The 26636-nt window shown below is 34.6% G+C and overlaps 2 protein-coding genes across 2 annotated transcripts; one reads left to right on the top strand and one right to left on the bottom strand.

Annotated features, from left to right (window-relative positions):
• LOC109820266 (lipid phosphate phosphatase delta-like) lies at positions 2678–6099 on the top strand. The gene is made up of 8 exons (XM_020386392.1): positions 2678–2936; positions 3004–3099; positions 3198–3272; positions 3682–3812; positions 3894–3997; positions 4278–4406; positions 4518–4633; positions 5277–6099. The coding sequence occupies exons 1-8, from the start codon at positions 2766–2768 to the stop codon at positions 5673–5675; spliced, it is 1221 nt and encodes a 406-aa protein (XP_020241981.1). The 5' UTR covers positions 2678–2765; the 3' UTR covers positions 5676–6099.
• On the bottom strand, positions 6585–26581 carry LOC109820556 (serine/threonine-protein phosphatase PP2A-2 catalytic subunit-like). The gene is made up of 11 exons (XM_020386715.1): positions 26354–26581; positions 23725–23781; positions 21569–21652; positions 19125–19196; positions 13147–13218; positions 12948–12988; positions 11279–11345; positions 8376–8567; positions 8201–8290; positions 7993–8100; positions 6585–7081 (listed from the first exon to the last, which is right to left on the bottom strand). Exons 1-11 carry the CDS (start codon positions 26444–26446, stop codon positions 7016–7018), a joined length of 942 nt encoding a protein of 313 aa, XP_020242304.1. The 5' UTR covers positions 26447–26581; the 3' UTR covers positions 6585–7015.

Raw genomic sequence — 26636 nt, 5'->3', positions numbered from 1 at the left:
TAAGTATTGAACTATGGCAAATAATTTTTTTGAAGTACAAAATTTATGATTTTATGAGTTATAAGCTAAAGAATTTTGTCCATGTTTAATTACTTTGCCCCTATGACAAATAGTTTATTTGAATTTAAATTCATGATTTCTTAAGCTATAACCCGTTATTTTTGTCCGTTTTAAATCACTTTGACCCTAAGGCAAATAATTTTTAGATTTTAAATTTCACAATTTATAGAACTATAACTTATAAGTTTTTTCTATTTTTATTCATTCCATTCCAATGGAAGATAACTTTTCAAAGTTCAAAACTCATGATTTCTTGAACTACAATCCATGATGTTTGTATGTTTTTGTTTATTTTTTCCCCTTGCAAATAATTTTTCGGACTTTAGAATCCACGATTTTATGAGTTATAACTCATAGTTTTTTTGTCCATCTTCATACATACTGACACTATGGCAAATAATTTATTTAGATTTCAAATTCATAATGAGCTAAAATCCATGGATGTTATCCACTTTTAATAGTTTTTACCCTACATAAAATAAGTTTTTGACTTCAAAATTTATGATTTCTTGAGCTATATTCCACAATTTTTGCCCATTATTAATAGTTTTGACCCTATGGAAAATAACTTTTTGGGAGTTAAAAATTCTCGAGTTTAAGAGCTATAGTCCATCATTATTGTCTAGTTTTACATTTTGACCCTTTGGTAAATAACTATTCAAACTTATAAATTAATTATTTCATGATCTAGAGCCCATGATTTTTATCATGTTTTTTGTTTCTTCCAATGAGAAATAATTTTGTGGAAATCAAAACTCATGAATTCTTGAGATACAGCCCACAATTTTCGTCCCTTTTTTCGTGTTGACCCTATGGAAAATAATTTTTTAGGACACTAAAATTCATGATTTCATTAGCCATAACTCATAAGTTTTGTCTATTTTTAATCTTCTATGGGAATTTTTTTTCAAAGTTAAACTTTCATGATTTCATTACTAATATTCTATGACTTTTGTTCATTTTTAGTTCTTTTGGCACTATGTCAAATAATTTTGCTAAGTTCAAAATTCTAGATTTCTTAAGCTATAACACATAATTTTTGTAGCAAGTAATTTGTTAGAGTTAAAAAAAATTACAGATTTCGTGAGTTATAACACTATAATTTTGTTCTGTTAAGAGTTAAAAAATTACAGATTTCGTGAGCTACTATAATTTTGTTCATTTTTAATCATTTTGACGCTACGAAAAATAACTTGAGCACCAATCAAAAGAAACCGAAAACTTAAATCTCTGAAGGGTGCTATATGCAAGAAGACAGAAGACCATAATCAAATAACTCGAGCCGCCCCCAGCATGATTTTTTTTTTTTTTATCAAAAAACAGGGGCTTGATACCACGTTCATTAAAATATCAAAAAAGACAAAATATTGTTAATTACAAAAGCTTGGACACAAGAAGTGACTAAGAAGTTGTAATATAGAAAATAGAATTTCTACTAGTAGAGATGTATAACTTTCTTCTACCAAAGATCCGTGAAGATGAAGAGAGGGCATTGCCGTCATTCACCGTTGACACAGATAATTGGTAGAACCAAAGCCAGCCATACATGTGCGTAGTAGAAATTAAAATTTCTATGAAACAACATGAAAACATAAAGATATCATAAGAGAAAAAATTGGTTGAATCCAACGACACGTCGCATGGTATTGGAATTTCATGACGAACGTTATCAAACTTGGGCACATTTTGTACATCTTTATATATATATCCACTTATAATTGCCTTTCAAACCTCAGGCTTTCTAGAAAGAGAGATATTTTTATGAAAGCTATATATGTTATATATAGTAGCAATACCTTTTCCAACAACCAGCAAGTGCACATAATATAAAAACAACTACTTAGTACACTTCGAAGTACATATTTTAGAGTGTGAAATTGTAACTCTAAATATGATTATAATTTCCAACTTTCCTATAGCGGAAGAGATTCTTAACACGGTATCAAAGAATTTGGATTTAAACCTCATTGACTACACATTTAATATAAATCTAAGAAAAAAAATTGTTGTTGTATGAGTTCAGATTTTGGCTCATGAGACGACTCCTTAGAGGATCATGTTAGAGTGTTAAATTCCGAAAAACGATCCCTACCAAAACATCAGACTTTTTTTATGTATTGAAAATCAGTGAATAACATTGACAAGTATTAACACAAAGAATAGAGTATATCATAGAGTAGAGTTGATGTCAAGAGAAGTACATAAAATCCATAACTTAAACAATTTCTTTATACAAACTATTTATAATGCCTTTTCTCTTTCTTTTACAGATAGTCCTTAATTTCAAAATAATTATTTGTAAAAGACGAGCATAAAAAAGCTTATAATGACCAATATATTATCAGATTAAACAATAATAATTAGCAAACATGATAAAACCATATGATATCATAGTAGGAACTCCCAATTTTAAGAACACCTAAATAAGTAAACAATCTCATGTTGTTTTCATTCTATTCACCAAAAAACAAAAGCATTTTTTCCATAAAATATCTGCAAATAAATAATACCTAGGGCCTTTACGCATAATAAAAATCAAAAAAATTGGAGTGTACTGTGTGTATATATATCTAGAAAATCAAATCTCCTTCACTGCACTTGGCATTACAAAAGACAAGAAAACTTCCATCGAAGAACCCACCAAAACTTGTTTTCCCCTCCCTCTCGTTCTCCGGTTTTCAACAACAAGAGATAGGAGAGAGAAAATGGAGAGCAAAAGCCTATTCTCAACTTGGCAAGTGTTTTCTCTCTCCTCAATTCTTGGATGGGTGATTGCTTCTTCTCTCCTCGACCTCACCCGCCGTCTCCGATCACTGATTCAGCCATGGATCACTCGCCGAGTTCAATCCGATACCACTCTCATCCTCCATATTCAGGTGACTTCTGGAGGGGGAAAAATCGAATTTTTATGCTAACTGGAGACTAAAGATTTAATCTTGGCAGAGGTGCCGTCATGGGTATTTGGACAACCTCTTCTCTGTGCTCTCTTGTGTTGTTTCAGTGCCTTTTTATACTGGCTTTTTGCCCCTGCTCTTTTGGGTATGTTGCCTTTTTGCGTAATTTATCGGTTTGTCCAGTTAATTTTGTTTGGGAGTGCAATTAATTAGTTGGTTTTTCGTTTATGTTTTATTGGATAGAGTGGACATAGCAAATTGGCAAGACAGATGACTTTGTTGATGGCTTTTTGTGATTATATCGGGAATTCTATTAAGGTATGGAATGAGCCTTTATTTTTATTTTATTTTTTGGTGGGGAAAAAGGAGATGAATTTGTTTGTTTTTGGTGGATATTTATATAACTATTTGATTGAGTTTGTTAGCTAATAAAATTGAAGTCTACTCAACTTCAGGTGGTAAATGTTATCTAAAATGCCTATACTTTACTAAGAATTATATGCATATCGGCGCAATTACAATTTACATGTTGGTGCCTGTAAGATGGCTGGATTGTCATGTAAGTGCCACTCAGAGCTAAATTTGATGCAATTCACTATTTAATATAAGAAAAGAAAATCACGCAGTTTGCGGTGTTTCTGTTACTTCACTAGTTACAGGATTGACATTGATCATTGTTAGTTTTAATAATTAATTTATGTTTTTGTTTCGAATAATTTGTTAATAGGACATGCTTTCTGCTCCTAGACCTAGCTGTCCTCCGGTGAGAAGAGTGACGGCTACTGAGGATGAGAAAGAAAATGCAAGGGAATATGGATTACCATCTTCTCACACATTAAACACTGTTTGCCTCTCCGGGTTTTCCCCCTTCTCCTAGCTCTTAATTCCTTTCAAGTAAAAGTTAAATGAATACCTAATTTATTTTGGTGGATGTTGCAGATATTTGTTGCATTATGTGACAACATGTGACCCCGAAGGAGATGGCACAAAACTTTTCATTGGTTTCTCATTGGTTTTCATTCTCGTTCTGCTTATTAGCATAGGTGAATTTTCATCTCCTTAACCTTTTAATTGATTTTATTGCTTCGAACTCCTTTATAGTGGAAAATGACTCAAAAATCATAAGTATTTTAGGAAATGCTGTTACTATTGGTTTGGGGTTGTTTCTTATTTTATGGTGCTTATTGTTGGATGCACGACCGTCCGCAAACAAAGATGATTGAAGAGGGTTGTATTTGAGTTATGCCATCCTCAGGCCTTAATCATATTAATATATCTTAGTGCTTCTAAGTGAATATAAGTTTTAGTTCTTTTTCTTATCAGGGAGGATTTACTTGGGTATGCACAGCTTGATTGATGTAGTAGCTGGATTTGTCCTTGGGCTTGTTATTCTTTCCTTCTGGCTCATCGTTCATGGACTTATTGATGATTTCATCGTTTCTGGGCAAAATGGTATGCTTAAATGTAATGGACTTCATAGGGTTGCTCAATAGACGTATTGAACTATTGTTTTAGGATTGGTCTTGACGACCTAAAGTTGATTTTAGAAATTTATTTTGCCAGTTACGTACTTCTGGGTTGGCCTCTCTTTCCTCCTGTTTTTTGCCTATCCTACACCAGAGTTCCCGACACCAAGTTTTGAATACCACACAGCGTTCAATGGTGTTGCATTTGGAATTGTAAGTAGTCTACTTCCGCATTTCCGTTGTCAATCAAGGCCTAGTCTTACTTTTGTGGCTATTATACTTATAGTCTCCTTATACCCTATTAGGAATCCATTTTTTGCATGTGGATATTACTGAGTAGTTGTTGGAAAATTATGTTTACCAATATTTCATAGAAGTGGATAAAATTTTCAGCATTAACTGCATTTTGTACAAGCAAGTTTTCTACAGTAAGAAAATATTGTGATACACATTGCATCCAAAAATTCTTGCTATTAACCATGCACATGCTTTTCATCTGCACTGTATGAACTATAAAGAAACAAACATTTTTTTCACTTAAAACATTAAGGTGAAAAAAAAAACTTCTAGATCTCACTTTTTAATGCTCGCTAGGAAATTATTAGCATCTAATAGGATCAGTAGTCAAGGTATTTTTTTCTAAATTTAAACTACATCAGAAAGCTAAATTGAAAGTTGCAAAATTATGAGAACTTTCACTATGCTCTTTACGCGGGGGACAGAAAATTGAGTTCTTGAGTATGGAACAATATGGCATATGCAAAAGTAGCTTGTAAAAAGAAAAGAAAAAGAATCTTCTGTGTTGATATTTGAAACTGTATTTCGGAGCCCAACTTTTTTGCCCTTCATAATGTAGGTCAGCGGAATCCAACAAACTTATCGGCATTTTCACCACGAGAGCATTCCACATTTATTCAGTCCTCAGTTAACCCTTCCAACTTTCATGGGAAGGGTAATGCTCGGCATCCCCACCATGCTCATCGTCAAGTCGTGTATCAAGGCAATATCTAAATGCTTGCTTCCAATCTTCTGCAATACTTTGGGAATCCCTGTAAAGTCATCATGTTACGTTCCAGCACTTAAAGAGTTTGATAAAAGCAAGAATAAGTCTGATGGTAAGATACGCAGTTTGGCATTGATTCTCCAGGGTAGAACGTACGATATTGATACAGGAATAAGGTTTCTGCAGTATGCTGGCCTGGCTTGGTCGGTTGTTGATTTGGTACCATCGATCTTTTATCATGTTAATTTGTAGGAGCTTTGTGCTATTTTTTCAGTTATACTTGCAGAGAGCATTTCTACTCCGTTCTTATTGCTGTGTTATACATTCCGGCAAAAGAGGTGTTTTTCCAAAGTGTTGATTTTCAGTGTTTTTCTAGAACATAATTTTCTTGTAACCGATAAAGAGCAGTGATGGGAAAACCTGCGATCTGTACAACTTGAGAGAAGTTTCGAGCCATCAACTGGAGTTGTACCCAACATTGAACAAAGAGGACCAAGGAATACATGAGAAATTCGCCTGCCCTATAAATGGGTTAAACAAGTGCTATAGGAATTACATGAACGTGATGAAACATTAATAGTTCTAGCTGGAATTTCTAACCTACATTTTTCCATCCTGTCATAGTTATACTTAACCGACTAAGAATTAGTTCGAACCTTTGTTAACGTCATCTTCCCGCGCTTGTTGAGGTCACCGCTGTATCATCTTGGCTTGGCTTTCTACCTTGACACCAAAAAAAGGGGGAATTTCACCAAAGAAAATGTTTTCATCCTCGTGACATCTCCTGTGCGTCTTTTTTCTTTGGAAACAAGAAAATGAAGATACGGCATTCAACCGCTATATTAATAGTAAAGTAAAATCTCTGTACTTCCTGAGATTATCTTTGACCAAACAGTGATGGTATGAAGATCTTTGTTTTGATCTGTATTCATAACCACCGTGGAAACTGCACGGTAGAATTTAGTACCTATTCATACAACAAGAAGCACCATAACAATTCAGTGTTTCATACTTAACCTTCAGGAAGTACTAACAATTTCCCAAGTACAGATCAAAACCTAATATCTTCAAGAGCTCTTTAGAGCAAATCCTGAAGTACAAGACTCCAATAATCACTTATTACCTCCATAAAATAAAGAAAATTCTGAGCAAGAACCAAACTTACAAACATGAACAGCTAAATATTTGATTGTGCAGTAGACAAGAAATAGATAATCCAGCCATTACCTCTACAAGATCATAAAAATAACAGAAAATAAAGATAAGGCAGCCAAATAAAAAAATAGAAATAGAAGTAGGCTGAATTCACAACCCGAAAGAGATCCTAGAAATGTTACATTTTGGCTTTCTACTGCTGCTGCTTCAAATGCTACAACTGCTGCCTCCATAAGAAAACCAATTACAAAATCCATTACATAGGAACAGATAAGAGGAGCGTATTCACTCCCCGTTAAGAATTGCACTTTTATACCCAAAGCCCACCAAGTGTATCATCTTCCAGTAAAAATGCCAATCTGGTAGTGCATGATCCAAGGATATCTGCAACCTCAAAACACTTGCACTTCAGCGAAGTAGCATATACTCCAGCTGCATCATAAGAAGTAATCTGGAGTTCTGCGAGTCACATCAGGTTCTCCTCTTCTTGGAGCTGGTTCAAACTGTAAGAAACAGGACACAGGTTTTTTTGGTAAGTAAGGATTTATATTCACATTTACCAAAAGCGTCAAATGTACAAACTTCCTGTACAATCGGGAGAGTTATTTTCAGCTATTTCTTCTGAACAAGGGATTTTATTAATGACCTGTGCATAAACAGCTAATGCAACAACATGCTTAGAGCCCACTAATATTCATAATCACGACAGTATGGAAAGAACTAGAGTAAACAGTATACTTCTTGGAAATGATGAATGTGATCAAGAATTAGAATCAATCTGTACTGCTGGGAATCCTCAATGTTGCAGTAACTATACGTCTACAATTCAGAGACAACAGTTGAACTATATGTTAAACCCATCGAGCCTTTGAATGATTACCTGGACCTATGTTAGGCTGTTTATCAAAGTACTGCTTTTCTCAGCTCAAGTTTGCTTGGCATACAGCTGAACAAACTACATAGTACATCAGTATATAAATTAAAGTGTGCTGTTCCTCTTCACAAGGCTTCAAGTAGAAATGAATTCTCATCCTTCTGTTTTTCCTATGTTGGAAAATCTAGATCAAGGTCTAAAATCATCATATATGTATTATGTGGCATGGTAAGCTGCATCCAAACTTTATTAACTTCAAGGAATAGAATAAGGAAAAAAAAAGTTTCAATATACATGCAGTGTACTATAAAAAAAGATACATGCAGTGCGAACTAAGCTTTAATCTATCCTTCCAAGTTACTTTTCAAAAAGTGACCTGAATCTATCCTTCCAAGTTACTTTTCAAAAAGTGACCTGTCAAAATATATTGTATGTTAGCTTATACTAATAAGTGTGCTTAAATAAGAGGAGCGATGATGGCAACAGAAAAATTTGAGGCATAAGATCCTGCTCATTGAATAGAAATAGAAAAGGAGAGACCTGGATAAATGTATGACCCTTGCAGTCATCAACTTCCAGGATTGAGGCCATGTTTCCACACCGATAGCAATAATTAGGTGCGCTGAAAATGGTCACCACCTTTTGTTCCTGTTTCATGAAGACACAGAAGATACGAAATATAAGCTCAAATAACGGGCATAGAGTACAAATAAAAGGTATAAAAAGTTGAGAGAAAAAAAAAGATTACATGACCCCAGTTATATCCTTCCATGACTAACTGATGAGCTCGAGCTATCAGCTTAAGGTTGTTGTTATGGTTAAATTGCTCTGATATATCCTGAAAAGTAAAACAGCATGAGTGAATGCAGATGCAAGCCATCCAAAACTATTTTAATAAAATCAATAGGTGACATAAATTATACCTGGCCAAAGGTATACCCAGCACCACGAGGAGAAATACCCCAACCACATCTGTCATCTGGGTCAGACCATAAGAGGTCGCACATGGGACCCTCATGAGGAACTTCTTGAACACGGTCAAAGTTGCGGATGTTGTCAAGATTCTCAATAGAAGGAGACAAGCCACCATGCAGGCAAAAAATTTCAGATTCAACCTAGGAAAAGAAAGGATCAAGACTACTAGTCTCAAAGCAAATAGTACCAAATTCTAATCTCCGGAATACAAGACTGATGATCTACAAGCTAGAAACAATACGAACAGAAATGTGAAAATAAATCAGTCACCAGTCACCTTGTCTACCAAATTGACATCATATAAGTACAGATGCAAAAATAAAGCAGTCCCCAATCACTTTGGCTACCAAATTGACATCATAATCATAAAATACTTCACAGTGTTATCGAGGCGCAAGGCGTAATGCAGGGCGCAAAGGCCCCTTACCCGCACCATGTGCAAGGCGCACAACGATGCGCACGCCTCATTGAATTGAGGCGCACAACTCAAACTAATATTTTCCGACATAAGACAAAGAAACATATAAACAACATGTTTATAAATTGTCACATAAAAAGATTAAGAAATATAATTTCACCTACTAAATCACGAAAGAGTCTTAATTAGCATGCATAACTTAGAGAAGCTCATAAGTTTCCACAAATCACAATGCAAGATAATCTCCAACATAAGCAAAAGTCTATGAAAAAACAAGCAATTAACAAATTAGAAATATGTATTTTCATTTAATATGATATATGTATTTTTAAGTAACAATTAAGTGATTAACAAACATGACTATTCATAATTTTCTAGTTAACATTCTTAATTGCTATTTGCTAGTTAGCATGAAAAGATGGAGAATAGAGGTAACAATTACATATTTACATGTTCATAATTTTCTAGTTAGCATGCTAATTAGAGACGGAAGTTACAATTAACAAACAAGTATACTAAATTACTAATTATTGTTTCTTTTTTATAGGTTAAACATGAAAAGATGGACTATGGATTAGCAACTAGCAAGAAAGAGTTTATTACATGATGTAAATATGTAATATGTAAATTATTTTATAAAAAACAGAGTCTATTACATGATGTAGGTGTTAAGCGCACACAAGGCGCGCGCGAGGCGCACATGAGGCGAACATGAGGCGCACACGAGGCGCACACGAGGCGCGGGCCTCGTGTGCGTGCAACGCCCCGCCACTGGTGCGGGGCGCAATTGTCCCAGCCCGTAGCGCCCCGCGCCCAGGGCGCGCGCCTCGATAACAATGATACTTACAAAAAATCTCTAAAAGTTATTGGCTAGAAAGAGGACGAAGAATGCAAGAATACAATGTGCAAGAATAACATAAACAAGGAACAGCCGTAAATGCACAAGAACTTCACATGACACATGGTTATTTTTTGGCTAGAAATTTTTGATCAAGTTCAAATTTTCAATAGCATTCTGATGGGCGCCTGACACATTCCAGGGCAAAGATAACAATTAAACCACTTTTGATGCTAAGAGAATATGTTTCAAAGGAATTTAGTTATGCGGCAAGTAAACAAACTGCGACTTTAATAACTTTTGGCAATTAAAACCTTAAACAATGAAATTAATGCTTGCTATCCACTAATCATAAATTAGATAAGATAAAGTAAAATACCAACCCATATAAATGCGTAGCGGAACTCTCAAGTCAAAATCAATGGATAAAAAAGTTGGTGGATAAAGGGCTCCTATCCACCTAAGTTTATAGGAGCTTTACTCTACACAAACACACACATAACACTCTATCAACAAAAATTGCATTGGTAAAAATAGTTGCTGAACAATGAGGTGTGAGGTTATCGACAACATTTACTCTGATAATGTACTATTGGAAACCACTATAAAATGGAGGGTAACTAAATTTTAATTACTCATGGAGAAACACTAAGTTGCCCTTGCATGAGACCAATTCTCCATAGAAAATTGTCTAAAAACCTATGTTACTAGACAAGGACATATGTGTTGTTCTCCAGCACAAGCCCAGGGCATTGACTATGACAGTTGTTCAAAATCCAAATACAAGATGACAGGTACATCTATTTGTTTTGACTAAATATATGTATATCTGAATTATACAATATGTTCATTTGTTGTGATTCATACATGAAACAACCTAAATATATGAAAATGATGTATCGTCAGAGGGACACAACGTGCTCCAACTTGTAGATAATTTTTAGGTAACTGTAAATTGAAATTTTTTTCAAGTCGGGTGTATCGAACATGCTAAGTTTTGTCAAAGAAAATATCCCATATATCGTAGCTTAAAACTTCAATTACAGATAAGCTTGTGATGATTAATCCGCTTCAAGCTTGCTGCAAGAGTGTTGAATTAATCTTGTTTAACAAAACTACCATAGAAGGGTCTACATTTAGAATCCTATACAAGGCTATAAAGATGGTGCAGAGAAAAGTGACTTTTCCCCAGTTTAACAAAACTACCCTAGAAGGGAGTCCTACACAAGACTATAAAGACGATCCGAGAAAAGTGACTTTTCCCTTGCTCAATACTGATACAATAATCATAATAATACTTTGTGTATATAGTTTAATATAAATCACAATTATAGTGCAACTATTGCAGATGTACTGCACGGCATGACTATACTTATTGCTCTGGTGTCCTGATGGACCTCCAAAGATAGTGATTACAAGCATCAAAGTAATCCTAAAATAACCATTCAAAGCAACCTCCATAATGTACGGTTTATAAGTCCTGACAGATAATTTTAACATACTGAACTACGACAAAGATATTTTCATCTTAGATATATGTTCATATCAAAAACCAATATTAGCAAATGCTGGAGGACAATGTCCAGAGTACAAACCAATGCTGTCAATGGAAAATAATCGAAAAGGTCTGTGAAGATCTTCCACACATTTGCATTACCATATCTGTGAACGGAAAGTAGGAAGAACAAGTTAGAACTGTATAAAAGCAATCAAAGAAAAAGGTCCATTAAGAAAAATGGACCTCAAAACAGTTGAACCCCATCCAACAGCAGTTATTAGAATGCTTTGTAATGATTTTTCTTCATGCCTTAAAGAGACTTGCTAGTGAAAAAATTTGTTCGCTTTACCTGAGTATATTTTGTGCATCCCAACAGATGATGGCCCACCATATCCATCATCATGAGCTAGATGTCGTTAGATGTTTATGAATAGGGAATGATTTAACAAGGATTACAAATCTTTCATTTATTGGCTGCAATATACCGCATTTTAACAAGAGAATAAAAGGGACCATCTGATGCATGGCTTGAATGCTCCAAAAAGATATTATATTTATCACCTATTTTGTGATGCATAATTCAAAATAAGACACTTTGGTAACCCACTTTCCTGGCCTACCATATATTTATGTAGGTGCATACAAACTCTGTTCTTATTTCAAAAATCAAAGCTCATACATGACGTTTGCCTAAACCATGTCCTAAGTGCACTTTCTACCAACATCTAGGAAGTCACAATCTAAGGGATGTAGACTTGGGCAGTGTAATAATAACACTCTTACTACCTAAAATAGACTATGGATACAACATTCTCCCAGAACTATTTTTGTCCAAGTAGAACCTCATAAGTCCTCCACCTTAGTCCATGTCCTTTCTGCAGGACTGGATCTCATGGTCTTATTGAAGATTCTAGCACACTTCAAGCCAACCAAGTTAAACCGCTCAACACATTGCACTGGATATGATTTAACTTGCACCCTACATAATTCTGTCAAAATGTCCATCTTGAATCACATTAAAAAAAACACATGCTGACCAGGTTGAATTTGATATTACTTGAATGCTCCACATTTTCCAGTAAATTCTAAAGAGTGTGGGGGCATGAGTTGCAAAAAAGTGAAATAAAAACAATTGACAAACCCGCTTCACGTAGGCATATGCAGAAGTATCTCCTAGACCAAGTTAAAAGGAGAATCGCTGTCACTTGTTTTGATAATTTAAACAGACTAATAAGTGGAGCAGATGACTCAAAAACCTCTTTGAGCCCACATGGGTTGATAGTAAATTTGGATACACAATTGTTGATAAAGAGGAGATACCATTCCTTTTTCGTTTCTTTTTTTTTGTTATGGTTCTTGCTGTTTTACTCTCTTGAAATTAACTAATTACAGAAAGAGAACTAGTTCAAATAAGCAAGGAATTGCCTTGCTTATCCAATTAAGTTCTGGGACCTGAAGGTTTTTAGTATTAGAACAATCAAAATAGTGAACTTTTAGTAAATACTTAATTTTCTGTGGCAAATCCAAAATATGTTTGACCTATTTAAGCAAAAACTAGTTTAAGGGCTAGAATTTGAACTTAGAAAAAAAAAACTAGTTCAAATTTGATCCAAGTTTGCCAAACTAAAAACTACATTTTTGATCATATTTGTATACACTAAAACTAGTTCTTTGGAGTTGCCAAGCACACCCTGATAAGTAATCTCCAGTCAGTCTATTTATGATACCAAGACTTGAAAGGGAACTTCCATGAACTAAGGACTCACTTTCTTAAGCATTCATCATAGAATCCATAAACTTGTGTGATCTGCAATAAGAAGAGATCTTTCAGTACGAGTCAGGCGTAATAGGAATAAGATAAACAAAAAACCAAACCAAAATGGGACCACTATGGATTGGGAAAAAAAAGTGAACTAAAATATCTTACACAAATATATTGATAGTAACTAAAATTAACCCAAATACCTGACGACTTTCGTGGTTACCCCTGAGGATGGTAATGCGCTGTGGATAACGCACCTTCAAAGCCACCAAAAGCTGGTCAAATGTAACAATTCAGATCATATCACTTTAGCCAAGTGTTAGAACCACAATGCTAAAAGTAGAACAGAAATCAGACATAAATTTAAAGGAGAAGACAGATTAAACCACATGCTAACTCCACAAATGCAAATTTCATTACCATAAAGAACAAACATCGACCAGTGGTTAACTTCTTTAATTGACAGAAAAAACGGGTAACACATTAAGTGATAGCAAGATTGATGACCTACGTCAATATGCATGCCCACACATGAACTTGTTGAGTATTGCCAAATAAAAGCAGCAGATATGTAGTTCACCTATAGTAGAAAAGAAAAAACAAGCAGGAAATTTAGACATAAATTGACCTATGTCGATGTTATAGGAAATGTCACGCGCTGCTAGGCACCGGACCTGCGCCTAGTGGTGCCTAGGAGCATAGATGGACAGTACCCCAGAGGACTTGCCTGCGTGAGGGGAACCATGAAGGCCACAGTTGAGGGTCTGGGGATAATCTCTAGAAACTCGTGAGCATGGCCATTAATGCTCCTCCAGCCAGCTCGCCATTAAATGGATGCATATTTGTGTGCGTTTTTGTTAATATATGATCAAAGGACCTAATTCAACGTTTAATCCATAAAGCCTCCTAGATGGTGACAAATTTCAGTAAGCAAAGTTAAAAAGCTGAAACCTACGACATTGGAGGAAATCACAACCAAAACACAAGTGATGCAGTCCACATATGCAGCCCGTACTCCCATAGGCACTCCCAAGACCTAGGCGAGTAGCCTAGGTACAGCTTAGGCCTAGGCAAGCACCTAGACAGCTATTTAAAATGTTTGTCTTTTACTTCATATGAACTTGATAGTATTTCAAGGGATGGTCTATATCAATTTGGTTTGAAAACATTATGAAAAATTAGTAAAAGCAGGTAACGTGCCTGCATAAATGAAAGAATCGTTGGAAGAAAGACTATATTATATAGTAAAGTTACTGGACATGAACAGTGCTTAGCTACAGTTCATCCTGCAATAACTTTATCGTGTACTCTAAGTACGTAATCTAAAAGGAAATGAGCAGTCGGTACAATGGTACAATTCCCTTCTCATGCAGGAGGTTCCTAAGTTCCGATTCGTTGAAACCCCAATACTATTCATATTTTTGGTTCCTTCGCCAATAAACCAAGTTTATCCCCTATTTCAAACTCAAACCACTTTGGGGGAAAAAGGCTTTTGCCTATCAATTCTAAGTTTTACTCTCATTTGTTTGTTAACCAACCTACTTCAGAATAATCCAGAATAAAATTGTCTTTATTAGCCAAAATACCTTTTGAGAATCGTACGAGTTTAAAAATAAAATGTGGTAAAACTTGAGTGGAGTATTTTGAAGTGAGAGTAAAACTTAAGGTTTATAAGCAAAAAACCTTCTATGCGGGTGGGGTTTGAAGATAGGGAGTGGTGGAAATGAAGCAAACAATTAACAAACAATTCGTTAATTATTTTTTCCAAGTATTCAATTATATTTGTTTCGATGGTTCACTAAGCAGTAAATAAATAATTTTTCATGGACGAATAGAATTTAATCAGGTGTATATTCGATATGTTTGATTTCAACTATTCATTTATATTTTAAATTTTTTTATAAATTTAATCTACGATTTTATTGTAAATATTATTCATTGCAATTTTGCTTTTACATATTTAATCACATGTGATAGTTAATAATCTAGGTCAATGTAGATAAGTTACTAGTCTAAGCCCAAGTCTACAAACATAAGCTTATAGTCCAGGCCCATAACAAAGTTAACAGTTAATAGTTTAGGGTTCCCTTTCTCCCACGTGCATTTGCCCTACTTTCTTATGTGCCATTATTTCCATCTCGACTCAATTTCCCTTTCCCTCTCGTGACTCATCCTCACATGTCGTCGTTGCTTGCCCAATGAGCCTTTCTCTCTTCCTAAGCCCTCTCCACGCGTCGACGGCAAGGTAAGATGTACTATTTGATTATTTACGAATAGTTATTGAACGTTTGTGAACATAAATGAATCATATTTAATTAAGTATGTGAATATGAATTCAAACATCTCATTTTGAACCAAATTCGAATAGCGGTATTCGATTAAATTCCACCCCTAAAGATAGGGTTAAACTTTGGCTTTATCGGCAAAAAAACAAAAAATAAATAAATAAAAGGGATTTCAAATAATTAAAATCAGAATCTCTTACAGGAAAAAAACAAATTATACCAACACATCGGTGGCCTATTTTATTTCAGCTTCAGTCCTTAAAGTATATACTAAAATTATTGACAAATGAACTATCACTAAACATTGTACAATAAGCAAGATTTGTCCTTTGTTTGTTGGTGGATTCCCACAACAAGAAAAAAGATAAATAGATAAGTATGAACAAACCGAGAAAATAGCAAACTTTGGGAAATAATTACCCAAAATAGATACTAGCTTCTTTTTGTCCTTTTTTTATTAAGTTTTTTCTTTAAATAATTTTGTCTTCCTTAAAATATCATGAACAATTCCTGTAGATCGAGCACCTTCTTCAAGGAAATAACAAATAGCAGAAACGTTTAAATAAGTTTGATTCTATGCCAGATTGTAAAACCCACTTTTCGAATATCTCTTCCTTCTCTTCGAGCTCGAATATCAATTGCAATGATTCAATGGATCGTTCATTGGGATAGATGTAGATAAACAATACCCACCGCCCCGAAATGCATAGGAGGTTTTCTCCTAATAGGGCTCTAGAAAAAATGATTCTAATATTTATGCATATAATAACAAATATATCCATAAAATCATGAATTTATGATTTGAGTTGTTTTTTGTTCTTATTTACAAAATAAAAGAAATATCGTTCGTACTCATAACTCAAGTTAGGCAATTCTGAAAAAGTTCAAAGATAAATCCTTAAGACATTTATTGGGCCATCTCTAACCTATTTTATTTGTCTCGTCTCGAATCTATTTTTCTTCTTCATTATAATAAAATGATTGAGACAACTAAAAATAGTATTTTCTTGTTCCAGAATCCTTTCTCTTTAGAATCATTGGGTTTAAACGTTACTTCGGTGATCCTTCTCCTTTTCAAAATGGCAGCAATATACCTTCTGTATTTTGTTATTTCTTTCTAGGCTATAAAACGATTAGATAAACAATTAATTCCCCTTGTAATATAATAATACACTTTTAATTTTAATTGAAAAAGTGTTATCGATTTCCACAAATTTGACTTTTTTACTTCAAACTTGTTTGAATTTGAACTCTTTGATTTCAATATTGAGGATATACTTACAAAGTTGGTCTAACTTATTAATTGCTACCAACCCTAGATTCTCCCCTCCCCCTCCCCACCCCCACCCCAAAAAGTAATGGAATCAATACTTTTTGCTCGAGCTCCATCATGTACTATTCATATTACCAACCCAACACAAATTAGGTTCCTAGCAGGAACAAAACAAACTATGTCGATTCAAGAGCATCTTCATTCCTATAGAAAATGGGGGGCAAAAGAATCATATCCTTCAAGTTGCACGTTGCTTTCTACCTCTGAAGTACGGATTCGCCCCCGGAGGCCACGGATATGTGTCCGACTCGAATCGGACATGGATTCGTGCACGACACGTGCACGACGCGTGTCGGACACGGTCAATCCGTGTCTGACATGGGTCAACGGTCAATCTTTGTTGGACACGGCCAATCCCACACGTGACACGGCTCGGATTTGTTGAACAAAAAAGAAAAAAAAATAAACAGGTGAAAGATAAAACCCGAAACCCAAACTCAAACTAAACCCTAATTTTTTTCACTCACCCGAGTAGCGACGCTGCCACAAATACGGAATCGCCTCATCTTCGTCGTTGTTGGGTCAGAGAATCGGAATGGCCTCGTCGATCTCGTCCTCGTCGATCTCGTCCTCGTCCTCGTCAAGATGAGTTTTCTTCTTCTCTCTCTCTGAGTCTCTCTCTCGATCTCTTTGTCTCTCTCTTCGTCTCTCTTTCTCAGTCTTTTTGTCTCTTTCAGTCCATCTCTCTCCCTGTCTCTCTCGATCTCTTCGTCTCTCTCTTATCTGTTTCGTCTCTCTTTCAGTCTCTCTCTCAATCTCTCAGTCTCTCTCTCAGTCTCTCTGTCATTCACTCTTTGAAGAGGAACAAGATGACATCGACAAGGGCAAAAGATCTTGTGTATGCGCATAGCAATTTGCGTTTGCTTTCTCGGTCATCCCAAGAATATCAAGAAGGAGAATCGAAGCTGTGGGATATTAGTGGAGATGCATTCGACTCGTTTTAGGGTGCTGGAATTCTTGATGTCGCCACCTTGTCTCTTGATGAACCCACCATGGAGACTGTATTGTTTGTTGATGATGAAAGCAATGAAGAAGTCATCAGACTAGCTTCCACTTTATCTTGATGTACTTTTTGTTTACAAACTTGTTATTTTGTGATAGATTCATATTTTAGATTGTTAGTTGAATTTTATAAATTTTTCTATATACAATAATAATTTAAAAAAAATCCTTGACGTATCCCCGTATCCTATTATTTTGGATTTTACCGTATCCTGTATTTGTGTCTGTGTCGTATCCATGTCCCGTATCCATAACCGTGCATCATAGCTTTCTACCACATCAAACGAAGTTTTACCATGACAATAGCTTTACCACATAGTATAATCTCTCTTCCAACTATTCTTTCATTTATGCAAACACGTTACTTAATTTTTTGTAATTTTACATGCAACTTTTCTTAAACTAAATTGATATAGACTATATCTTGAAATAATATCCGGCTTTTACAAAGTCAAAAAGTCAATTCATGTCTAAATCCTCCGCTTTGTTTTCTTTTCTTTACTAAAGCTAAAGAACGTAGCTACTGCTTATACTTGGCAATACTCAAAAAAGCTCATGTGGTCACCCAAAGTTTTACCGCATCTTATTTTTAAACTCATGCACTTCCTAAAAGATTTTTTAACGAACCTAAAGTTTTACCCACATCAATTTTAAATCCACTCATTTCTAAGATCACTCTTCGATCCCAAAATACTCCGCTAAATTATTTGTAAACCCACTTTGTACTTCAGCAGCCTGGTGTATGTAAATTGTCACAATTCACTTTACCTTGTTATGTTTTTTCAAAGTGATTAGATATGATGTATGTTTAAACCAAATGGTTAAATCATTATTTATTCATTCTTTTCCACATTAATGTTGCAGCCTCACATAATGTATATGGGGTTTTTGCTTACAAACCCAAAGTTTCACCCCTATTTATTTCAAACCCATTCACTTCCAAAAACAAGGTTTTTGCCCACAAACCCAACATATTACCGCCATTTATTCTTGAACTCACCACCTCTGAAATCACTCTTATTAAACATGAAATACTCCACCAAATTATTTATAATCCACTTTGTATTTAGCAGTTTGGTATGTGATGCAAGTTGATATATTTTGTTATAATTTGTCTACGTTTTTTTCTAAATGGTTAGGCATATGGTGTATTTTTAAACAAAATGCTCACATACCGTTTTCATAGTGAAGTCACATCACTCAGGTCAATTTTGCCCGTTTCAAACAAAAAAGGATGTAATAAAAAAACTAAAAAATAAAAAAACATTAACAGCTAATTAAAGAAAATTAAAAATTATGAATCAATAGTTAAATAATGTGATAATAGTCTTCGAATTGAATTCATTAACCACTCCGGGAATAGATTAGCAATCTTATAATCAAGAGATAACAAGAGGCTGCCTAATAAATATATGATAAACAAAATAGATTTTTATTTGATGATGCAATGCAGTAATTGTCAGTAGTAGGATGTAAAAACTCTAGAAGGAGGCTAGAGAGACATTTATATAATTTATAATAAAGCATGTGAGACTAAAAAAGCACATAGGCCAACTATTACCGTGACAGTTTCAACTGAATAGTACCCACGATCTACATAGTCCCCCATAAATAAGTAGTTGGTATCTGGACACTGCAATTGAAGAAATAAACATTAATAAGGCTGTTTAGGAGGTATTATTAGAAAGCAATTAAAATATTTACAATATAAGAGTGCAAGGTGAGAGGAAAATGAAAATAATTGAAAGAAGAAAATAAACTACAAAGTGATAGTAAAGATTGACCGACACCAACTTAGTACAAATGTAACCGTTTCACTGCAATGTAAAGAAAACTGGCTGTAGTAGCTGGGTCTGCTGCCTCATTGACCTCTATAAAGTAAACAAAATCCATAAATTGTAGGACCCCCTAGGAAGTTCTCAATTCAGCTGTCAGAAATGCCGCCGGAGACAAACACCAAGCGTACAAACTTGTTGCTAAACATGCCTATGTGGCACATCACACAAAGTCCTGCAGATATATCTAGACTTGTACCTTGCCGATAAATAAAACCACAGAAGTATGTTACAAACTCGTGCAAAAAGCTCTCCCTTTCTACATACACACATACAAACATACACACACACATACATACATACATACATACATGCATATACACAAACTCACCAAAGGTTTTCCACAAACTCCAAAAATCAATAGTTCCTAACAAATTTTGAAAAGGAACTGTGGAAAAAGATCCATTATCAACCTCTTAGGAAGGAACAATACTAGGATGGGTGAATCATAGGAAGGCCTCACTCAGGATGCTGCACAAGTAACATTCTGAACCAAAAGCATCAACACTCTCACCTAGGGCTGGAACTGAATCAAATCGAATACGAAGTTATTGATACGAGTATTTGTTTAAAAACTTCGAATTTGAATCTGAATTCAAATTTACTTCTCCGAATTGCTTCGAACCGATTTCGAACTCCTAAGTCTCTCAAAATTAGCATATAACCTAAATTGAAAAATGTAAGGAGGTCAAAATATAACATCATCTGTCTAACAACACAAATTATAAGAGATAAAACTTTAAATGAATATTTGATAAGCAACTGATCAAACATGCAAATGTTCATATCGCATCAATAATCGAATGCCAAAAATTATTTGATTTCTCTTATAAGTATTTTTTGAATCGAATTTGAACAAAAAGTTGACGAATAAGAATTTAATAATAACAATTCGATCATCATCCACGCCTACTCTCATTGGTAGTGAATTAGTGATTAATAAAGCAGAACACAAGAAGATAATCATACTGGTTCTGATGATATAGCACAAACAAGTAAACACAATGCTGAAGTAGTGATAATATAGCAGAAATAAGAAGACACAATACCGAAGTGGACAAAGTCCCATTGAATTTTTCATGTGACTGTTAAAGTTGTTTCCAGCTCTGAAAATAAATTACTGGACAACTTTAACTGTCTCATATTTCTATCTGGGAAACATAGAAAAAAAAATGCAAGACTGCAAGCTCAGCAAAGGAGAAAATGACATTGCACACTTCCATCCCTTTTCTAAACAAATCATTCCTCTTGTCATCTCTCTCACAATCTCCTTTTTTGTCCACACTGCCTATCCAGCCCTATGTGTAACTAAGCTCTAAGTACTATCTAATTTCAAATTCCCAAATAAATTCATGTATCCACCATGCACCATGACCAGTATCTTTTTAAGTTCATGCAAGTATAAAACAACTTTAGCCAAATGCTATATAGAAATATGTGATGAAAAGTTGTTTCTCATCAATTAGTTGAAAATGTAAGGAATACAGGTAAACTAAATCTCACTTTTTTTTCAATGATATATTTCAAATAGCTTCTTAAATCAGCTGCACCAGTCATTGGACTGTGAATAGTAGATGCTAAGTTCACATTCTACTATAAACTAACCTCGTTCAAGCATTATATAGAAGTATATCATTAGAAGTTGTCTTCATCTTTTGGCTGAAAAGGGGCATAAAAGTATATCTCAATTACACTTCTCAAGGGGCATAAAAGTATATATCAATTACACTTCCTCTTGCCAGTGTATTTCAAAATCCTCTTAAAACCAAGTGTATTAGTAATGAAACCGTGAGCAATATCTATTTGCAAAGTTCACAGGTCACAAGTTGACCAACTTCAGCCAAATGATATACAGTATTACAATATGTACTTAAAAGTTTATTCTTATCTTTTGGCTGAGAAGTGAGAAGGGAAGGACTAGAAATAGAAGTCAATCTCAAATTTCAATGATACTTCCTTTGACAATGTATTCCGAGCCTCAAACAAATAAAGAGAAATAGGTTTACCAGTTTGATGAAAAGCAAGCAGACAGAACAAAAGATAATTCCCAACAGGTGGAAATTGACTTGCAAAAAGGAAATATGCTTATACATCCTCAATATAGAATGCAATTAGTGCAGTACGAAATGAGATGTTGCAAAATGACAAGAAATATTTCATGGTAAAATACCTTCCCACCAATCCGAAATAGTTCAGCAAGATCATGAAATTGTCCATGAATGTCACCACAGATTGTCACAGGACTTTTAACAGGCTGTAAACAAGAAGTAGATGAACAGGTTAACTTCAAGATGAGAAATTAACTAATTATCATGCATATATTCAAGACTAGCACTAGACCAATCATATTCCACTTTGACGGGAAAAAGTGAATATTATGTCATATCATAAAGATCAGCATACCATGAGAACAGTGTTTACCTAGAAAATCGATATTTACAAATAAAAATGAACGCACTCCCATTCAACATTCACAAGAAAACAATATTTACAAATAAAATTTTCCAAAATCCAAATAAAAACCGGATGTCGTTATTTAGGATTTTCCAGATATAAAACAGAAAACACAATCTAGAACATGGTACATATCCTATAGCCAACATTATCTCGAAGGCAATTCTGCCACAATACTGCTAGCCTCAGGGATCTCAAGTTGCACTGGATGACAGAACCTAGACATATGCATTTAGGTGGTTCATTGCATGTTTACTATCCACCTAAACGTCATTAAATATCAAATCGAAGGCAGAGTAGTTATTTGAATATAATCAATCTTCATTTATCACGCTGTGCCACCAGAATGACCACATAATGACGCATTCCATCTATTCTAGTTACACAATGCTCCAATAAGACATTTTCATTTAGGCACCAAGCCTAATACTACTAGACTACTAGTAGCCTCTAGATGTCTGTGTTTTACCATTAATAATGAAAGAAGTATTCAAACTTTCAGATAATGCATTGCAGTCTTTCATCTAATTTTACACTCTTGTCATTAAATTTCCCTTCCTTCTGTTTGTCCTAGAGTATGACTTCTCGGATTGCAATCTCCTATAATCTTGCTTACTTCATTAATTGCTCCTTGCAAAAGGCAAGTGTAGGGACCAGTATCTAGAACCATGATCATGCTCAAGGCAAACTTCGTGTTTGGACTCATGTGCAATAAGAGGGCTGAAAATAATTTTTCTATCAGGGATAATAAGCACTCATGCTCTCTATATGAGAAAGAAATTATTTTTGTAAGTATTTACAACAGGATCATTCACAAAGTTATATAGGTGTCCCGAAAGGGGATAAATGCTGAATTGGAAGTGATCATCACAAACAAAGAGAGAACATTTTCTAATCCAATGAGTTCGGGGCTCAGAAACCAGAGATAAAGAAAACAAATAGATCTTTTCCTACAAATAGATCTTTTCCTAAGCGGGCAAAACTCCTTAATCTTTGGTTCAAATTAGTTCTTCAACCTGTGAAGGCAATGTCCCTTATACAGAGTAACCTTTCCTCTTCTAATTACACTAGAATTTACTGGTCTGACTAAGACTAGAACCCAACTCTCAGTTTAACAATTTGGGTTCAGCTAGAGAGCATGAGTATTAATTCAACATGTCAAATACACAAAAAATTTGTACTGGAACTGTGGAAGAAATTTTTGGATCAATTGTTTCTTGAGTAAGCTAATGTAACAAAACAATGAAATATTGCAAAAGTCGCTTACATCTATCAAACTCAAAAAAATCTGGTGTCGGAAATTCAGGAAACTGAGAATCATGGACTTGCAAATACAATTCATACTACTTAAATATTCTGGTTGTAAAGCATGACGCATTGAATTTTCAATTTCTGCTGTTCGTTTGATATATTTAGGATCTTAAGTTTTTCAGTTTAAGCAAGAATAAGTACAATATGTCCATGAGAAAATTATATGAATGGAATTCAGAATTTCCGTGGGCAAATTCTAATTAGATGGGAATTTTTTTAATTGCAGATGCAAGAGTGGATATAAATCCATAAACACAACAGCCTGAACAATAGAATTTTTTTTTCTGAAATCATATGATTTTAAATCCATGATTCTCCGTTGCACAAAATGAAACAGACCCTAACTTAAGATGTATGATTAATCAAATGGTAGAAACAATAGTGATACCACTCACAACGACATATACAGAGTTGAACCATATATTTAGAAGGAAAAAAACAAAGTTCATGATGAATGAAACAAAAATAGCACTATCCAAACAGTAAGAGAAAATTCACATATTGTCTTAACGTAACTATATAGAAAAGGTCGCTATAGAGGGGACGCTAAACAGAATATACCTGGACATTGCTTTCCTCCATAAGGATCTCCTTGGCCTTATCACACAATGTTTTAACCTGCAATAGAAAAGTAATACAAAATAAAGAAAAAAACCAAGTAAATTTACCAAGTTTAGCGGATAATGAATCATATTGAAAATACTATGTGTGCTCTCACATGGAATAAAATAATGCATTAAATAATATAATTCAGGGTGATTGATTAAAAAATGGTGGGCTCTTGTGAGGGTTGCAGTGACAAAAGAGAATATCAAAAGTACATTTTCCACAAGAATCTAACTATTGGATGATTATTATCTTTATTGGAGCATTTTCACTAGGAATCTAGAGAACATCAAGTTGAAATGGTGAAAGTGTCTACAGGTGCAACACACTGCAAGATGGTGGAGTTGATTAAAAGAGAATATTATCATCTCATTCAGGCAGCTGGTTGAGATTAGAACATTAGTCAACTTGCGAGCTAGAAGTGTAAGAAAGATACCCTGTTCTTCTCATTCATTTAAATGAAGTTACTAATAAAGGAAGCCAAGTTCTTATAATAACTCAGATGGAAGAAGTAGCATCAATGTTTGGTGTTGCAAATATTATTTATATATAAGATTTGGAAGAGAAAGAGCGTAAATATGTTGTCCAATTTCTAAATGAATAATATTCGACAATAGTTTCACACTTGTCTTCCAAATCTTTGATAAGATTAATATTCACAATATCGAACATTAACATCACTCCTACCCGAATTGTAATAAGAACCCTCCTCCCTCTATTGACAAATTTATTTTCAAAGAATTGAGTAATGACTGTAAATGTATAATCATTTCTAGTTTATCACATCAAAGATTATTTAACACAAGAAAAATATATTTTTTCCAGACTTCGAATTTTTTTTTGAGTTCAACTTGAAGAGAAATGATGATATCCATACTAGGGCACTCACGTTTTCGAGAGAACACTATCACATTTCGTGCAACTTGAAGCATGCCAATTTTGCAGTAAATGTGAACGCATATTATAATATCATCGAAATATTTCACAATATTTGGATCTTTGAAGACATATTGTGCAAGTGTAGTTCCTATTGTTAACATACTACTTTGTACTTTGTACCTTAATCCAAGAGATTATGCATGTAAACATTTAGGTATTTATTTAATGTAATATACTAAACAGAGGTGTTAGCAGAGGGGGCCTGAATGAACCTATCAGCCTAAGTCATAAATGTTTATGCATATTACCATCTCATTGAAGTATTTCAGAATATCTGGATTTTTTAACACATATTGTGCAAGTGTAGTTCCTATCATTAACATACTACTTTATACCTTCTACGGTACCTTAGTTCAAGAGATTAGAGATGCAAAGATTCAGGTATTTACTTAATGTGCTATACTAAGCAGGGGTATTAGCACACTGGGCTTGAATGAACCTATCAGCCTAAGCCATATTCAACTATCAGTCAGTCATCAAAAAATTGTGGCGCACCTATCCAGCGAGACATTGCACCGCAAACAGTAATTTCCCCACAGTATTGAAAAGAATCACTGCTTAGACTAATACCCACTACTACCTAAATTACAAAGAGTTGCAAGATACAAGTTTTTGTTCCCTGCAAGAGAGATACTATGGTTAATTTGAAAATTTAAACATCCATCGGGTATGAAGTTCACATATTCGTAAGTGCAGAATCAGCTGATCGTGAAATGTATATTGTTTTATCCTTTTCTTCACATATCAACCAAATCAATAAAAAAAAGGAAAGAAGAAGGGACGGAGATTACTGGAAGAGAAAAGTTTAAGTATTCTCAGCATGAGTATAATAATTTCACAATGAAAAAGACTTTTCTAATATAATGGCAATGTTTTTCTTTCTGATTGCAAAAAAAAATTATCTCAAGTATAAAATCTGTCACAGCTTATCAGTTTTATACTTATATTATTGATTTTTCAAGGTTTTTGATTTCTCATTAATCAAAATTAACTTCTGCCAGAAGTAATAAATAACTAATACAGAAGAGAAATTTTTTATCGAGTAATAACAGTTTTTGACACCCATCTTTAGAGGCACTAGAGGAGCGAACCTCCATAGGCCCACATTTAACAGATATTAGCTTAGGTTTGTTCTAAAACCGTAATAAGATCAAGATAATAACATATAGCTAAAAGGAATTTATCTCACCAATAACTCAAGTAGATATTTTGAAACTTAATAATATGGAAAAAGCAAACTCGGAACATACCAATCTCGAAAAGAAAATTAATAAATTTGGTTTTAATCAAAGAATCCTCACTCTCCAAAAATTCACTTAAACACGCGCCTCAAATCTTCAGATCCACAGGTGAAACTTTTTAGTGTAACCAAATAAACAGCGAAATGAATGCAATAAAAAAATGGTCTTTTTTTCTGCGTCAATGATAAACAAAAAAACTCAGTATATCCCTAAACTCTCAGCAGATCCAAACAAACTACTAACACAATTCAAACTTCACCCAGATCCAGCGACAATAAAAGGCAAAACACCAGATCTCCTTCAAATCCCCATTCCCACAAATTCAACAAACCCTAACTCCTAAAAGCCCCCAAAAGTCACCAGATCGAACGAAATCTAATAAAAATGACAAAAGAAAAAGGCACCTCTTGCTCGGAGAGAGGCTTGCACTGCATCAGCTGCGCAATCTCCTCGTCGAGGTTCCCATGCGCGTTCGAATTGATCTGATCCACGCTCATCTTCTCCAAATCGGGGCCCCAAAAACCCTAACCCTAATCGCTTCGCGCCTCGGAATCCGAACCTCGAACTCTCTCCCCCCCTCTCTCTCTCTCTCTCGATTCCTAGATCGGTCGTTCTTTCGAAGGTAGATGGAGTTTTGAACTTTTCTCCAGATGCTCACATCAGAATCCCAATTTGCAAAAGTATCGG

This window comes from Asparagus officinalis, chromosome 8 (assembly GCF_001876935.1).
Source record: "Asparagus officinalis chromosome 8, Aspof.V1, whole genome shotgun sequence".
NCBI lineage: Eukaryota > Viridiplantae > Streptophyta > Magnoliopsida > Asparagales > Asparagaceae > Asparagus > Asparagus officinalis.
Note: the sequence above shows the minus strand (reverse complement) of the source record. Positions and strands in the feature narration are given on the sequence as shown.

Coding starts and splice junctions, on each gene's coding strand:
- LOC109820556 (XM_020386715.1), bottom strand. CDS start 26,446: ATGAGCGTGGATCAGATCAATTCGAACGCGCATGGGAACCTCGACGAG. Junction 23,782..26,353: donor AGCCTCTCTCCGAGCAAGAG/GTGCCTTTTTCT, acceptor TTTCTATTGCAG/GTTAAAACATTGTGTGATAA. Junction 7,082..7,992: donor AGGGTCATACATTTATCCAG/GTCTCTCCTTTT, acceptor TGTTTCTTACAG/TTTGAACCAGCTCCAAGAAG.
- LOC109820266 (XM_020386392.1), top strand. CDS start 2,766: ATGGAGAGCAAAAGCCTATTCTCAACTTGGCAAGTGTTTTCTCTCTCC. Junction 2,937..3,003: donor CTCTCATCCTCCATATTCAG/GTGACTTCTGGA, acceptor TAATCTTGGCAG/AGGTGCCGTCATGGGTATTT. Junction 3,813..3,893: donor AACACTGTTTGCCTCTCCGG/GTTTTCCCCCTT, acceptor TGGATGTTGCAG/ATATTTGTTGCATTATGTGA.